Source organism: Ictalurus furcatus, chromosome 24 (genome assembly GCF_023375685.1).
Source record: "Ictalurus furcatus strain D&B chromosome 24, Billie_1.0, whole genome shotgun sequence".
Classification (NCBI taxonomy): Eukaryota; Metazoa; Chordata; class Actinopteri; order Siluriformes; family Ictaluridae; genus Ictalurus; species Ictalurus furcatus.
Window position 1 is genome coordinate 9455411 of NC_071278.1, and position 18204 is coordinate 9473614.

At 40.0% G+C, this 18204-nt stretch overlaps 1 protein-coding gene across 1 annotated transcript in view; it reads right to left on the bottom strand.

The window, feature by feature from the left end:
* The window catches only part of sdc2 (syndecan 2), a 43210-nt gene extending 26220 nt beyond the window's left edge, over nucleotides 1-16990 (bottom strand). The window contains exon 1 of the mRNA XM_053612640.1: nucleotides 16624-16990. Coding sequence (XP_053468615.1) covers nucleotides 16624-16683 — 60 coding nt within the window. The 5' untranslated portion in view covers nucleotides 16684-16990. The remainder of the gene's footprint in view (nucleotides 1-16623) is intronic.
* Between the last annotated feature and the right edge of the window lie 1214 nt (nucleotides 16991-18204).

The window sequence follows — 18204 nt, forward strand, 5'->3', positions numbered from 1 at the left end:
TGCCATCTCTATAGTAACAACTTACACGCGGCGTTTTGTGATGGACGGTCCGCGTAAACATATTAAAAGCGTGTATAATTGTGAAGTTTTCTGTGAGGAGATGTTTGCTTAGCAGTTTTGGAAAAGTGTCTCCAGAGCTTTGGAACATTTACAGGGAAAGAGTCTTGAGGTTGCTCTGTAGCAAGCTGCAGTTTTTTTTGTCTTATTAACGTCAAGAGAGAGAAAATGATTGGCTGGTGAGGGAATGACAATATTAAAGGTTAAAAATACATAGAACGAAAGTACAAAATGTTGCGGTTTCATTTTTAACACGGCTGTGGTATAAGAGGAATAAAACACTGCAAGGTAGTACATACAGGATCTTGCGGAGGTGTTTGGTGATTGTTGCGGCCAAAAAAAATGCTTGCTTTTGCTGCATCGTTTTTCAAAATTTCTGAATTTGAAAATCTTTTGTGCTTTTTTTTTTTTGGCGGAAAACTACTTGAATCGGTGAAACTGCATTTGTATGAAATTGATTTGCGCGGTCTTTCACAGTGATGTTTGCTGGTAAATGAGACCTTTTAGCTGTACTCACGTTCGACGCACGTGAATCGAAGAGGGCTTTGGCTGAATGCGCGTTGTGATGACGTCACATGACTCGTCTTGGCCCAAATCTGTGGAAAATTTCAAGTTCCTCCGAATATTGCGGAGTTTTCTTGATTTTACCTTCATGTCTGCGATCGCAAAATCCTGAAGGGACTGGATAATAAGATTCTAATAGTAGAAAACGGCATCACACATGCCTATTGTTGATTAATTTCCTGGAGCAGCATGTCCCGTCATTCTTTACCAACCTTGTGTATTTTGAAGATGATTTGTGACCAACATGCACTATATTTTTCTTTAGAGTTAAGCCAAACGGTCTGTTTTTCTCCCCGATGTAATCTAACTTTGCGCCCTTTACAGATACTCCGAGGCCATATTCAAGCACTACTACATTCTTTTATGATGATCAAGTAGACTAACCAGCAGTACACTTTAAAACAATTATAGAAAACTTTACGGCATTACGGTTTTCAAAAATACATATGCCTAGTAATTACTGTCGCCAAGGGATTTGGAACATTCTGTCAAATTTGCATCCGAGAGCAAAGAGGGGAAACAAAAATATCATCTGCGGATGACACTACCCTGTTCAGAGACCAATAATTCTTGCTCTGGATGACAGACCACATGCAGTGCTCAAAGAACAGCTTTGAAAGGAGTCTGTCATCTGGATCTGCATAAAGGAAAACACATTTGTGCCCCTCTAATGCGTCTCAATACCCCCACTGTCTTTTAAACACAGTAAAATGAAGGTCTGCAGGAGTTTACAGCACAGAGATGAGTGTTAACGCAGTGCATTAGCTCCGATTAACTCCTGCTCTCAGAGCTGTCGCATTAATGCGCCTCAGCACATTAAAAATAGATAAATAAATAAAATAAACTACACCTGGTGTTTGGAGGCTGTTAAGTTATTAAAGATGAACGAAATCACCCCCTTCTGTCCAATCTTCTGTGAACAATTCCCCTTGCTGTCTCAACCCTCTTTTTAGGTGACATGTACCCTCTCGCAGTTTGATTAGGTAGTCACGGTTTAAACGCATTGGACATGGTGTCTGCCACCAGAGCTCTAGAAATCGATGCTTCACAGCAACTTTCAGTATTCTAAATTCTGCAAAAGAGAAAATTGTTTTGTTTTTTTTCTCCCTCGACAAACTAGACAAGCGCTCCACTTTACGCTACTTTACAGCAAAAAAACATTTACAGATGCCATCTATAGGGGGGCACAGTGGCTTAGTGGTTAGCACGTTTGCCTCACTCCTCCAGGCTTGGGGTTTCAAATCCCGCCTCCGTCCTGTGTGTACAGAGTTTGCATGTTCTCCCAGTGTTTCCTCCCCAAGGTTAAAGACATGCGTTGTAGGCTGATTGGCATTTCCAAACTGTCCGTAGTGGGTGAATGGGTGTGTGAGACTGTGCCCTGCGATGATTTGGCACCCTGTTCAGGGTGTCCTGGGGTAGGCTTCAGGCTCCCAACGACCCTGCATAGTATAAGTATACATCCCTCTCTCTTTCTGTCGAGCCACACATGATTTTATGGAGATGCCAGTGATCCTGACCTTTTCTGCACTCCGGACCTGCCAGAGGTAGGGCATCAGGATGGACCTCTCATCAACTGGAGGCTACAGCCTGGAGATTGCTTAGGATGGTACTGCTTGAAGTACCATGGAAATGGTTTTGGACCTCAAATCCTCATGGACATTCTCGCTGTGGTTGCTGGGACTACAGGTGCTGCGATGGACTTACGACTGCAATTACCACATGCAGTTTTGCACTCAGGTCTCCTTTAGTGAACGGTGGACGGGTTCCCTTCTGAGTCTGGTTCCTCTTAAGGTTTCTTCCTCACATCATCTTAGGGAGTTTTTCCTCACCGCCGGCTCACTCAATAGGGATAAAGTCACACACTTAAAATATGTATCCTGTGTTTATATATTTCTGTAAAGCTGCTTTGAGACAACATCCATTCTTAAACGCGCTATACAAATAAAATTTAATTGAAATTGAACTGAATAAGCAGTACGGAAAATGGATTTAGGTGTGCCATCTGTATGCTTCTCGACTTGAAGTTTGAGAAACTAATGTTATAGGGGTATTTATTTATCCTCAATAGGGATCATAGAATTTCTTATCCGTTGAGATTTGGGATGATAAGATATGCGCGTGTTCCATGAAACACAACTGTATACCTTCTAATCACATGAACCCCAATTCTATTTCTAATGAACATAGATTTGAAGGATGAAATAAATCTTACGCTCGTTAAATACAGCAAGCATTTCCATCAAGAAAATCAGACCCTATCTCACCGAACAGGCTACACAGCTACTAGTCCAGGCTCTTGTCATATCAAAATTGGACTATCGTAACACACTGCTCTCAGGCCTCCCATCCAGTTCCATCAAACCCCTTCAGATGATTCAGAATGCAGCAGCACGCCTCGTCTTCAACCAGCCCAAAAGAGCCCACGTCACACCCCACTTCATCTCCCTCCACTGGCTTCCTGTAGCCGCCCATATCAAATTCAAGGCCTTGATGCTCACATACAAGACCTTGTCTGGAACAGCACCCTCCTACCTCAACTCTCGCCTGATGGCTTACATTCCCTCACGCAATCTGCGATCGGTTAACAACCGACGTTTAGTAGTGCCTACTCAGCGTGGCTCAAGGTCCCTTTCCAGAACCTTCACACTAACTGTCCCTCAGTGGTGTTATGAACTTCCAACCTCAATCCGGACCACAGAATCTGTCACTATCTTCAAAAAAAACCTACTCTGGCTCTTACACCTCTACTCTGCGTACTTTGCTTCTCTAGAACTCAATTAATAGATCTTGTATGGGTAGCACTACTTGTATTGTTCTCGCTTGATATATCGTTTTGCTTGTATTTCCTCATTTGTAAGTCGCTTCGGATAAAAGCGTCTGCTGAATGAATAAATGTAAATGTAAGTATTCAACAACCGGCACACACGTGCATTCGGCCTAACCCGACTCTGCTCTAGCAATGTAGCCAGATCATAAAGCTGGAAAGAATAGAAATTGCACTAATGTGCATTCTTCTGCTCCGCAAAGCACAGTGGAGATTTCAATAAGGCGTGTTTGAGAGATAATAAAGAGCGCTCGTAATTATGACTGATTGTAGATGTGCTAAATGTACCGTGGCGTTTTTTGGGTTTTTCCTCCCCACACACACAAAAGAAAAGTTCTCTGACCACATGGTGACACATTGGTGCCAACATATGAAGTTTGAAAGTACTGCACATTTTAAAAACTCATTGGGGCATTCACAATTACGGGAACTCGGCTTAATGCCTTGGCGAGACCATGACAAAGTCGGCAAAGAAATTGCAGCGTGCGTTTGGGATGTTATGTAGACAGAATGGTGTCAGAGTCCAATTAAATGCAGGCGGTAATCATTCCAGATTAGTCGAGGTTTAAATCATTTCATCATTCTAATACGTTTCGAGCAGTGCGGCAAAACTCAAAATGTCTGAGCCATGCATTTCTCTGATCCACATACGGTATCTCAAATACACAAGCAACTCGGCCAGGAAGCATGTCTCGGCATTTGTCGCCATTCTGTAGGCTGAACCGTTTCGCATCATGACTACATTAACACACGAGTGTGTCCTGTTGTTTCTCACCAAATAGCTCAGAGCCCTCACGGTGAGGAGCGCAGATCTCTGACCTGTGTCTTGTATACAGAAAACAGAATGTTTAAAAAGGGCTGTACTCCCTCCACACCTCCCCCCCCCCCCCGAGTTTAACTACTGTTTTATACAAACATAATGCTCTGAAGGAGCCTTCCGTTTGTTGTGTTAAGGCATGCCAGAGGTAAAAGCAAAAGGAAATGAGAGGAGCTTGTACAGGAACATGTTTAGTGTCTGAGATCTGATCTGACAACCTCACTGTCTATCCCAGTTGTCATCAACTCGCAGAGGAACGGTCTGGATGCAGTTTCAGCCAAGTATTTCAGGGGATTGAACCAAGTGCTTTAGAAATACTGTAGCAGAATCAGTATTTCTGTCCGTACAGGATTTGGCAGCGCTTTTTTTTTGTGATTGTTCCGAAATCAAGCCAAAAATGCTTGATTTTGCTGCAGCTTGTTTCAAAATTTGCGATGCAAATTTGCATTTGCATGAAATTGTTGTGCACGGTCTTTCACCGCGATGTTTGTTGGTAAATGAGACCTTTTAGCTGTACTCGTGTTCAACACACATGAACCGAAGAGAGCTTTGGCTGAATGCGCGTTGTGATGACGCCGCATTACGCGTCTTGGCCTAAATCTGCAGAAAATCTGCAGCCATTTTGAAAAATTGTAAGCGCCTCTGAATAATGCGAGTTTGCTTGATTTTACGTTAATTTCAGCGATCGCAAAATCCTGAAGGGAACGATAAGGGAAGCGATAACGTGGCGATACGGCAAAAACTGAATGACAGAAGTACGCGTTTATTCTCCACTTCGAGCTCAAAATGGATGTCTCGTTTGTTCAGAGTCTGTAGCTCTAGTTTGTGCAAAACAAATCATGGCCACATAGCCATGAACAAATAACTAATAGTTTAGTTAGCAATAAAAGGTGACTATGATCTTCAGAAAGTCATGTTAGGTGCTTATTTGCTTCCTTTGTGTGAGTAATTTATATGTAACTGGACCTTATACAAATTTTCGTTGAATATCCATGCTCTATAAAATTCTATAATTTATTTATACGAGGGTGAGCCAAATGAAAAGCATAAAAGTGTGACAAATTAGAACTGGATCAAAATAAAATTTCTAGAGAAGTCCAGACACTTACAGTACAGTGGGGGAAATAAGTATTGCACCTGTCAACATTTTTTTTTTCCCAGTAAATATATAAGAATAATGTCAGTGTTCATGGGAGCAACTTCAGCCAGAGTAATAATAGCACTGCGGGGAGAGAATCAGCCAGGGCTTGGAAGTGCGTGGCTGATGGCAAAACAAGAGAGAGCAAGAGTCCCTTCATGGTCCTGAGAGCCTGGCCTGTGGAGGCCATTAAGGACGACGTGACTGAGCTGACAGACTCTACGGGTGGCTTCGAACAACTGATTTCAGTGTATAAGCACCATGATGGAAATGATAAAAGACGATAAAAAAGACAAAGCAGAGGAAAGGCACTACACTAGCTGTAACGTATGTAAGTATTTGCTCTTTGCAATAGTTCTGTTTTATTTATCAACAATTCAAATAAAAAAAAAAATATGATGATTTCAATTTTCTATTAAACAATCAAAGTCAGTACTATCCTGTTTCTGATAGTAGGGTTCTCCTCTCATGTGTGACAGCACTACCGATCTGGGAGTTGGAATTCTAGTCCATGCACGCAATCTTCCTTCATTCCTCTTTCACCTAGTGGACACATGACACTATGGAGAAGCTCAACATGCCAGAAAGGATCACTGGGTTTCTGCGCTGCCATGTGACCGAACAGACACCTGACTGGCTGCCATGTCACTTTAGCTGCTTTCCATCTGATCTCTAATACACTGGCATGTTTCGTTACTTTGAATTTACCCCGTATTCACATTTTCTTTTGCAGACACTTTTTCAAGGTGGCACAATTACAACTTCATCAATCCTAGGATGAAATACAGGTGTTTATTCTACAAAAAGGAGACATGACCTGTGTCTGTGGCAGCCCATGCAGGCTTATTACATTTACATCTGCTCATTTGGCAGACACATTTATTCAAAGCAACTGAGCAGTTCAGAGATAAGGGACTCGTTTATTAAAGGCTCCGGTGTTTGAACTCACAACCTATGATCCTTAGCTTGGAACCTCAGCACTAATTATTTCTTCCAGTTAAATGAGCTGATATTCCCATGTGCAGTTTGCCATAAATACCCCGTCCAGGATTGCAGGGAAGTCAAACTCCCGTGTTTTTATCTGGAGATGGTCCTTTTTTTATTTATTTTTTCTTACTGAAGCTCTCATACTAGTCAAATAAACCAAACCGTAATGTATGATAGTGGCAAGACTGCTAAATTTACTCAGTTTGAAAGCATCGTTACTGACAACAAATAAAGAAATGCCACTCTCATGTGCTACAAATATAGTTTTAATGTTAAGTAAGGCTACAATCCACATTAAATTGGATATAGGGCTGCAACTAACGATTCGTTTGATAATCGATTAATCTGTCGATTATTTCTTCGATTAATCGATTCGTTGGATTCAAAACGTTTGAAAATGCCAGTGTAGATCGTAGGAGAACGTTTTAAAATGAAAATGCGGTTTTCAGACCGATCCGTATTAATGTGGACGTAGCATAAGGAAGAGAACACGACAGGACGTGCTATTATAGGAAAGTAATTGTCCAAAATGGTTTTTTCATCACTCTTACTCAAAACCAATTAGGTTACATTTGTGCAAGCTTGTGCAAAGTCTGAGAGACAAGTTAGTTCCTGTTATCACTTACAATATTTAGAAGAAAAAGAAGAAGAAAAAAAAAAACAAACATACAAAACAAACACCACAGTTTGTCATGTTACCAAAGCTACAGGATTTCTTTTTTGGAGTGCACTAGACTGCGTGTACAAGCTTTTGCCCACAGCCAAGAGCTTCTGAAGAGCCAAGAGTGTCTGAAGTGTGAGAAATCAGTGTGAATACCTCAGTTTTGTCTCTTCATCTCTAAAACACATATGCACACAAAACAGGAAGCGCATCCCCAAGAGAGAAAATAAGAATCCATCACAAAATTGACCAAACTGATTCCATGAGAAATTGTGCTTCACTGGAAATCATGGTCCTCTGCTATTCCGACGCTTCCTGTAGCAAACCCACATCTCTGTCGTTAATCTGAGCTGCGAAATGAGTTTCACTCAGCCGTGACAATTTGCAACACGCTGAAACGAGCACGTAAGACAAAACAATTAGCAGTTCACTCCACTGCCTTAGGAAAAAGGCATAACGATTGGCTATTAGAGGTCGGCTTCAGATGGCAAGGTAGGCCATGACCTCACATAAATCTCCATTTTGAAAGCAGGAGAGTGACTTTCTGAGGAATCCCCACTTACAATAAAACACAGCAGACCTGTTTTGGGTGGAAATCCTTTCTTTGCAGAAGAACCCAAACAAAACATTTTCCGCAAAAGGAGAACTTCGAAGACGAACGAGCCGGAAAATTACTGATGCAACAAAATGTAAATTCAAGGCAAACAATTCAATTAAAGATGCAAAAACTGAAGCTTTTATACGTTATAAATTATATTCATTTAGCTTGCTTCTTGTTTATGCCCTTGGATGAAACTATAAGGTAATGAATATTTAAAAACAAAACAAAACAAAAAAACACACACATTCATAGCTAGCAGCATACATTACTAAAGCAGCACCAAAATTTAACTCAGACAAATTGTCTTTTTTTCATTTTAGGGTCATTAAAATTGGGGAATTTGGGAGTATTTTGGAAAATATGCACGGTGGCTTAGTGGTTAGCACGTTCGTAGTGTATGAATGGGTGTGTGAGTGTGTATGTGATTGTGCCCTGCAATGGACTGGCACCCTGTCCAGGGTGTACCCCTCCTTGTGCCCGATGCTCTCTGGGATAAGCTCCAGGTTTCCCTGTGATCCTGAATGAAGGATAAGAAGATGGATGGATGGTGATTTGAGTAGGAAAGAAGAAAACTTACCCACCATTTCCAAATGTTAGATCGAGCTGATTGATATTGGGAGTATTTAAGTGTTACTTAAGTGTTACTTAAATACTGTATTTTTTGTATTTAATAAATGTTAATGTCAATTTAACAGATTGTCCGTTTTGGTTATTTTAAGCTGGAAAGAGTATCGCTAATAGTAAAAAAAATTATTAATTAAAAAAAACCCCTACTACTACTTTAGTGCCTTCTTTTTTGTCAGGAGGCAAAAAGTGGTTTCAACAAAAGGAATCAACTGTGATCAACACAGATTTGCCTGGTTTTCAGACAGGCCACTTTAATTGCAATGTCAACACAGTGCCAGCATAGAGAATCAATGTGCGACGCCAGCTTTCACTGAGAGATTGATGCCGCTTTCACGGCTATAGGGCACGCTGACTGAGGCTCCAATCAATGGCAGGACACAGAACAAACCAGCATGCCAGTGAAGCATGGAATTACTATCTGGCTGATGCCAGTCTTGTGGCACGTCACCAAAACCGAGACAAGATTCGAACCTGCTTTGCAGGCGATAACGCAAACCGATAGTAGATAGAGATCACATAACAGAACATCATTCAACGAGAGTGCATGATACAAAGTAGAACTCTTTTACTTGGACCAGTTATCAAATTTTGGAATGGCTGACTGCCATAATTAGTGATCTCATGCAAAATAATGAGCCATTAAAACACAAGGCCAGCAAACTAAGCCAAATTACACACAAACACAACAACAGCTGATAATACAGAAGCACCAAGTTAATGAGATCCATAATTTAACTTTTAACAACATGTACTGGACCATAAAATGGTGATCTATAAACACAGCTTACTTTGGTGCCTTCTTTTTTCCCCCCACACATCTGCTCCTCATATTGTATTACCTGACTGACCATATAAAATACTTTCTGCTCAGACAACAATGAATCGGTGTGTTGTACAAGGATGCCATAGAAACATGTACTACTCACTGTGAAAAGGAATGCTGAACTTTCATTTAATGAGTGTATTAGCCAGGAAGGTCTAAATGTGATCATAGTTAACATTAACCTATGACACATCGTGAAGGTGAATTTCTCTAAATTGGTGCAAGCCAAACAGGTAAAGGCAAGAAACGAGTAATTCATCCATTCATTCAATTATCTTGAGTAATCCCTTTATCCTGGTCAGTGTCATGGTGGATCCAGGGCCAATCCCAGGAACAGTGGATGTGACGTGAGAATACACCTACAATGGGATGCCAGTCCAATAGACAATCCATCTACTGTGGAAGGTTGGAGGAAACCAAACAGGGTACCCATAGGAAATCCACACAGACTCAAGAATAACATATGAAACTTCAGACAGACAGCAACCCAAGCTCAGGATCAAACCCTGGTGCTGTGAGGAAGCGATGCAAACCTCTGCACCACTACATCCCTCTGAATACTAATCATGCTGCTGACGAATCATGTGTTAAACATTCATTTAATCTTTGCATCAATGACACCATCATTCCCAACATGTCTTTTTTAAAGTCCCTGTGAAGTGCCTTGAAACACGCAGCGTTATTCAATGTGTTGTCAAAGTAATTTCCACCGAAACAGGAAGTTAGGGTGGGACATAGAGTGGCTCCTCCCCCTTTTTAAATAGCCAATAGCATTTAGCTTACCTCACAGCCCGGGGCTAAGCCACAGTTAGTACCATGGCACGAGTCTGAGCAATGACGATGCGTTGGAGTCGACAAGGTGATTTTTATAATGATGGGGGCGGGACGCTTCAGAATCTAGAGAGCATTTGATTGGACAGAAAATCTGATGAGAAGCTGAAGTGTAGAATGATGTCATCAAAATTGTTGATCTGTATCGGTGGTAGAGAAATTTTGAATGAGTATATCTTCTAAATGCCAATTTTGTCATTGTTTTGAAGCACATTAGCTTATAGATAACCTTAAGGCGAACATATTCATACTAAAAGCCACAAAACTTCCATTTTGATTTCATGGGAACTTTAAGGAAACCTAATCGTTAAAAATGAGCCATATGTGAATACATGAAAATAGCTTACATTATCCTTTAGGAAAACGATGCAATGGGGAAATTAGGGAAATGATATGATGTAACTTGTGAAAACTGTACTATAATATTTAGGTGCATTTTGGCACAAAAGAAAATAGGATGAAGTGCTTGATCTCAGCGCACAACCATGTTCTTCTTTCCAGCTGGAATGATTATGTATGGTGTCATCGGGGTGATGCCAGTATTGCAGTCGAATTACAGAAATCCAGAATAGAGTTGAACAACTGTCTCTACTGTCAGAGAGTACAAGCTGTGTTTTGCCACGCTGACACCGAGACATCACAATTTGTGCAAAGCACTGGTATTGCATAGCCCATACGCAATAGAGCTTTTTTTTCGTCATTGTAAATCAAAACCCCTTACGAAAGTTAAAAGTGAATAATGCCCAAGATTTCCGTGTAATTGAACAGCTCATATAGAAAGCTTTTAGACAGGTCTATTTCAAAGGCACCAAAGTAATGGAACACATCAGGATACCATTAGATAAAATATACGATATCATACGATACCATAGTTTGTGTCTCAGGCATCACCCGACACTGGGTGTCTTCTCTTTTGCTTTGTCGTTCCTCTAAAACAGCCATTTCGAGATTTATGTTTGTTTCAGGGATGTTGTGCTTTCAGTTTAATCCTCTGGAAGTGGGGAAAAAAAATCCCACAGTTGCTTTGGCAACGCTTTTCAAATTGTTGCAAGGTGAAGCACATTCCAGTAAATTCTGAGACATCTGGTTGGGACGGTTATGAATCTTTCACCTCAGAATCCATCCTGCTGCTGTCAGCAGTCATATCATCACTAAAGATAAGTGAGTCAGTTCCACTGGCAGCTGTATGTAACCATGTCACCATGATTCACAGAGAAGGTGAGAACGTGCTCTTCATTTTTTTCTTTCCATCACTCTTCCTCTGGTAGAGGTTCATCTTCATGTCCTATATCCATAAATCCTTATAAAAGTTTGCATCAGGAACTCTAGTTGCTGAACTGTTTTCTTTATGCTAGTCTTAACCTCTATTCCTACTAGAGGTCGACCGATAGTGGATTTTACCGATACTATTAATACGTTCAAACGATCAACCGATAGTTTTTTTTTTAAACTGATACTGAATGAAAACAATCCTTATAAAATATTGCTAAACTTTAGTACAAAAATAAACAGTACTGACTGTTCCACGAAAATTTAATGTACTTTTTTTAATGAAATAAATATCTAAATATAAATCATTATAACTTATATATAAAATTTTAACTATTCATAAATATTAAAGTAAATAAAAGATGTACATCCAAACTGAACCAAAACGTAATACTCCAAATAACAAATAAAAATGGAGCCATCAAAAATGAACTTAAAAAACACTTCAATTAACACAACAAAATTTGTCAGTGATTTTTCGTTTTTATTTCGCCTCTAGAGGCTGCTCTCCTACTGTATACTGACAACGGGCCCTTGTCAGCCGCTCCTGCAACAGACGCAACCGGGAAAAACTACCTGTGTGGATTTTAGCCGATAACCGGTTATCGGTGCTGATTAATCAGCAAAATCGATCAATCAGTCGACCTCTAATTCCTACTTCCTTAATTGTATTCTTTATCAGCTCATGAAAGCCGTGCAGCTATCTACATCTCTTTTCTTTCACAGTCTCCCAGGTTGTCTGGTAATGCTAAGCTCACCACTACATTCATTCCAACATCCGCTACAGCTCCAATTTGTTGAATGTTGACCTGATATGCTGGCACCGAGAGTACCAACAGACATCTAGACACAAAAACATAAGCAGAATTAACACTCAACCTTCAGTTAGTTCATCTGTGTATGAAAAAAAGATGCATCTGTAACACAACTACCCAAGAAACTGAACCGCCAAATGTTAGAATAATTTTGGCGCCATACTTTATATTTACTCAAAAGTGCTGTTGAATGCTCGATTTTGATTGGTCAGGAGTAAAGCTTTGCATTTTCTGACATGGGAAAGCGTTTAGGAAAGAGCGTTTTGCGGTTTTTCTCTGACATGACGATCTGCATATCTATGTCTTATTATTAGACAGAGAAAAACCAGAAGTGATAATGGGAACTAGCTAGTTTTATGGACGTTCCACTACACCTGTCTATGTCATTAAACACCAAATGGATACAAATATCAGAATCAGAATGAGCTTAATTGCCAAGTGTGTTTACACACACACACAGGGAATGTGTCTTGGTGACAGGAGCTTCCAGTGCAGAAAAAAAAAAATTGGAACGTCACACATATATATATATATATATATATAAAATAAATAAATAATGCAATAAAATGAAATATAATACAGTACTAAAGACATAGCAAAAACAGACAGGATTATGTATGCACAGATGTGCTATTTACAGATGTACAGTTATGTGCCAATAGAAGTATATAATGTGCTGTGTATGTTATATACAGTTTGTACAGTGAAAGTGGAATGAATGTACAGAGGTATAATATAATAATTATTTAAAGGGATTAAATTACTGTTGCATTAAATGCACACTGAAGAGACCCTGTTGGCAGTTTTAAAGGTTCAGGTGGGAGATTGCCTGAGGGGAAAAAAGCTGTTTCCCCTGCTGCTCAGTGCGCTGTAGCGCTGACCAGAGGGCAATAGTTCAACGAGAAAGTGGGCTGGGTGCGAGCGGTCCAAAGTGATGTTCTAAGCCCTTTTTCTCACTCTGGAGGTGTAAAGTTCTTGGAGGTTGGGCAGGGGGCCACTTCTGTCAGATTTAGCAGCTGAACCAAACCAGTTACAAAAGTACCAAACCAGACAGTTACAGAAGTACCAAACCAGACAGTTACAAAAGTACCAAACCAGACAGTTACAGAAGTACCAAACCAGACAGTTACAAAAGTACCAAACCAGACAGTTACAGAAGTACCAAACCAGACAATTACAGAAGTACCAAACCAAACAGTTACAGAAGTACCAAACCAAACAGTTACAGAAGTACCAAACAGTTACAAAAGTACCAAACCAGACAGTTACAGAAGTATCAAACCAGACAATTACAGAAGTGCCAAACCAAACAGTTACAGAAGTATCGAACCAGACAGTTACAGAAGTACCAAACCAGACAGTTACAAAAGTACCAAACCAGACAGTTACAGAAGTACCAAACCAGACAGTTACAGAAGTACCAAACCAGACAGTTACAGAAGTACCAAACCAGACAGTTACAGAAGTACCAAACCAGACAGTTATTGAAGTACCAAACCACAGTTATAAAAGTAAATGTCTTTCTTTGATTAACAAAATTTGTACTTGTCGGCAAATTGTTGTTGTACAAGAGGAATAAAACACCATCACACCACATCACCTTTGCTTATTTTCCTATAGCTGCATGCCCGGGCATGTTTTATTCCTTACATATAAAAAGTGCACATAACGTTAGTTTAAAACTCAGAATCCACAGCGTAAGATCCAAGGAATTGTTGTGGGTTTTTTTCCTCAAATCTAATGCGTTGGTGTAAGGACCAAAAACAGCAGCAAAAAATCGTGTTCCTGTGCAATTACCCTTCCACTGTGTGCATGCAGGACTGGCTAAAACATGGTTATTTTTCAATTTCATTTGATTCACTATCCCAGTACGGTTAAATTAGTATTAAAGGATGCAAGGCCTGTCCAACATGTAACCTGTATGCATATGCTGTGACTTCAGGGACTAAAACATGGAGAATTCAATGGCGTAATTACCGTGGTGCAGCTGTTCTACTTGCCATCGGGGCTGGCTACTTTTCTAAAGCCTACAGATCCTTTTGAAATGATTCAATCTTATTTTGTCATGAAGCTGTCAAAACAATGCTCTTATGCGAAGATGTTTTCAAATGAACAATACGTACAAAGTCCAACATCAATCGTCTGAATGCAACAAAAAAAAAAAAGAAATCAATCCAGCTTAGTATAGAACTGCCTCTGCAGACATACAAGGATAGAAGTGGAGCACAAAAGCAATAACAAGGCAAAGAGAAAGAGAGCAAAATGGACAGGAATGGAAAGATTTATTTTGAACCAGTGCCACATCTGGAGAGTTAGGTAACTAAAAGTTTAGTTATCATAGATTTTTAATGTTAAACATTATCTAGCTAGTAATGCATCTGCAAGTCAAGTAACATGGCTACAATTTAACCATATTAAGGCCAAGTCTTCTTTAACGTTACTTAAATTTGAAAGTTGTTTTAGGTCTGTACTTTTGAATGCTGTGAACATGCCTTGCCATGTGAAGGCGCAGTGCCAAAAAAGTACACTATAGCGTTCATGCAGGTTTTAATACGGCATTCCTTAGTTTTTATTGTGTTTATTATAATAAAGATTAATGATAGTGCACATGAGAATGTAGACTACTTTATTATTATTGGAAGGTTTCTTGCATTGTCTAGTACCTTGTTAAAATGATCCTGCAGCATCAAACTAGTTTTTAAAAGTATATTAAAAGTATTTCTCTTACACAGGTTCAAACATCCATTCCTGGGCAATCTCTTCATGGCTGTGACCAAATGCTCAATGTTTGTTGATACGATGTACTACGTTATTCAATAGCATGTTTGCATCGCACCTCTGGGGTTGGAGGTTCGATTCCCACCGCCGCCATGTGTGCTTGGAGTTTGTATTTTCTCCCTGTGCTTCAGGGGTTTCCTCCAGGTACCCCGGTTTCCTCCCCCAGTCCAAAGACATGCCCTGTAAGCTGACTGGCATTTCCAAATTGTCCGTAGTGTGTGAATGTGTGCGCGATTGTGCCCTGTGAGGTGTTGGCATGCTGTCCAGGTACAGAACATGAGATACTGGAAAAATCCATTACCTCAAACATATTAGAATAAATATGATACAGCAATGTCTGTATCAAATACAGCAATGTCAACCTGAGAAGAGCTCTAATCAGCTAATTAACTCAAAACACCTTTTTACTAAAAACACCGTTGCTCAGTGGTCCTCTTTTCAGATGAAAGTAAATGTTGCATTTCGTTCGGAAATCAGCGTTTACCAGGAGATTTTAGAGAACTTCATGCTTCCATCTGCTGACGAGCTTTATGGAGATGATGATTTCCTTTTCCAGCAGGACTTGACATTTGCCCACAGTGCCAAAACTACTAGTAACTGGTCTACTGACCATGGTGCTACTGTGCTTGATTGTCCCTCGCCTGACCCGAACCCCATAGAGAATCTATGAGAGACACCAGACCCAACAATACAGACGAGCTGAAGGCCGCTATCAAAGCAACCTGGGCTTCCAGAACACCTCAGCAGTGCCACAGGCTGATCGCCTCCATGCCACGCCGCATTGATGCAGTAATTCCTGCAAAAGGATTAAAACCCTGACCGAGTATCAGTGCATAAATTAACATACTTTTCAGAAGGTCGACATTTCTGTATTATAAATTCTTTATTCTAATATTTTGAAATACTGGATTTTTGATTTCCATGAGCTGAAAGCCGTAATCATGAAGATTAAAAAAAATAAAATAAAATAAAAAAGACTTGAAATATTTAACTTGATGTGTATTGAATCTACAATATATGAAAGTCCCACTTTTTGAATTAAATTACGGGGGGGAAAAAATGAACTTTTCCACGATATTCAAATTTTCTTAGATGCGCCTGTATTTATATTATACACATACAACCAGCTGAAGAAAAGAAACGATACGTCTTTCAGAATCTCTTCTAAAACACTGCGTAAAATAAATCAACAGAAGAGTCACAGTCCTTGTTATAACTGGCGTAGATGAGTAGCAGTGTGAGTCATTTGAGACTGAAGCAATCTGCCAAATCTAATAAAGGTTTATTAGTTACAAATGAACATTATTAATCAGTGTTTGCTGATCATTTAATAATCAGACATGCGAATCAAACTCAGCCACTTGTTAACCCTACCAAAGCGTGTACAAACAGCTCTGAAAACATCATGCAAGCTCCATGAAGATGTCTTGTTTGGTTTCGACTGACTCTTATTAGATCAACAGACTGACCCATTCCCATGGGCTACTTTTCATTCTAACCTTTGAAAGCGCTCATGAACTTTAAAAGGAGTTTCAGGGTTTGAACTGAAGCTCTGCGGTGAGTTGGGTTGAGAATAGTCAGGGCAGACAGGGTAGTTTCCTGGAATGACCAGCTACTGTGGAGCACCTTTCTGAAACCAGCTCTAGAGGAACTAAGCTTAATTTTGCAGGGGTTTGGGGATTGCTGTCTAGACCAACATGGAAGGTAAAGGTTGCTTAGGAAGAGTTTTTTCACCAGTTAACAAGAATGTAAGAAAGGGGGAAAAAAAGGAAGAAAGGTTAAAAAAAAATGAAATTTAAAAAATAATTAAAAAAAAAAAAGGTAAACTCACCCTTTCCCCAGAAAGAAAGACCGTCAAGCAGAGGGTCAATATCATCCAAAGGTTCCTCATAATTCCCAGGACAAACGCGAGGCTTCGTGCAGCAAAGCGAACAAATCTCTTCTACTGAGTAACTCTCTCTCTCTCTCTCTCTCTCTCTCTCTCTCACCCACTCAGGAGCCCAATCCCACCGGATACGTGTTGCTTTTCCTCTCTCTCTCTTTCTCTCTCTCTCTTCAGACTACTCCACAGCGCACTTTGTTTCTTTGCGTTTTCCCAGAATGTGAAGTGCTGTGTGCGGAAATAATCCTGAAAACGACTGTTTATTTGACTCGCAGTCTGTATGGTGCGGTTGTGAGTCCGCTGTACTGCAAGCCGAACAACTGCAAATCCAGGTCAGCTGAGGGAGAGCCGGGCTGGGGGAGAGCCGGGTTAGTGACTGACATGTCTACCGACCACATATGAGACAAAGTGGGTGGGGTACAGCTCTCTCCTGTCTTCTCTTCTTCGAGTTTACTTCAACTCGGTCACTAATTTTACATTTGGTATGCTCCTATGCTGCTCTTTTCTTTGCAATGACTAAATAAAAAGTTTTTTTTGTTGTTGCTGAATGTAATTCTGTACAAATCTCCCACTTTGTTTTTCTCCCCTGCAGCGTACTGACTTTACAGGTATTTGTCCACCTGTATGGTGTGCATTGTCTCCCCCTAATGGACAACTAGGGGAGTATCTTAGGAAGGCTATGTGACTGATAAGCAGCTTGTCTAATTCTATGATTTATTAGATAGATGATTTGTCTTCTGTCGTTTGAGAAATTATGTGTGCCACATTTAAAAAAAAAAAAAAAAGCTCTGGTCTTAAAAAACGTTAAATAGTAAATTGCTAAGTATACAGTGGATATTGAAGGTCTACACAGCCTTGCTGAGAGTGCAAGGTTTTGTGATGTAAAAAAGAAATTAAGTCGAGATAAACAGTGCCTCGTAATTGAGCTTTTTTCCCCCTCGTTTAAGGTCGATCATATCACACATATATAAGATCATACAAGAAGAACGAAAGGATGACGGTTTGGACATTAAGGAAAAATGGGAAATGGAGATGAATACCATCATTCCAGATGAAAAAAGGGCACTATCTTGCGAAGAGGGACACAAAATAACAAACAGCCCGATTTGGAGGGAATTTGAATGGAAATTCAAGATGAGATTTTTCAGAACTCGCCTTATTACTTCAAAATTTGGGGACAGATCAGATCAATGTTGGAGGGGCTGCGACCTAGTGGGAGACCATACACGCATATTCTGGGACTGTCCAAAATTAACAGAATATTGGCAAAGCATACAAAATGAAATTTAAAAATGTTTACATATAGAACTGCCTTTAGAACCATCTTGGTATTTATTGGGATTACTTCCAGAGGAGGTGGAGAACAATAATATGATATTCTTACTGAGAGTCTTACTCTTAATAGCTAAGAAGATGATTACGGTCTCCTGGCTGAAGCCGCAACCCCCCACAATATCACAATGGAGGGAAAAGGTGAAGGAGGTTTATTACATGGAAAATATACCTGCAAAATTACAACTAAAAACAGAA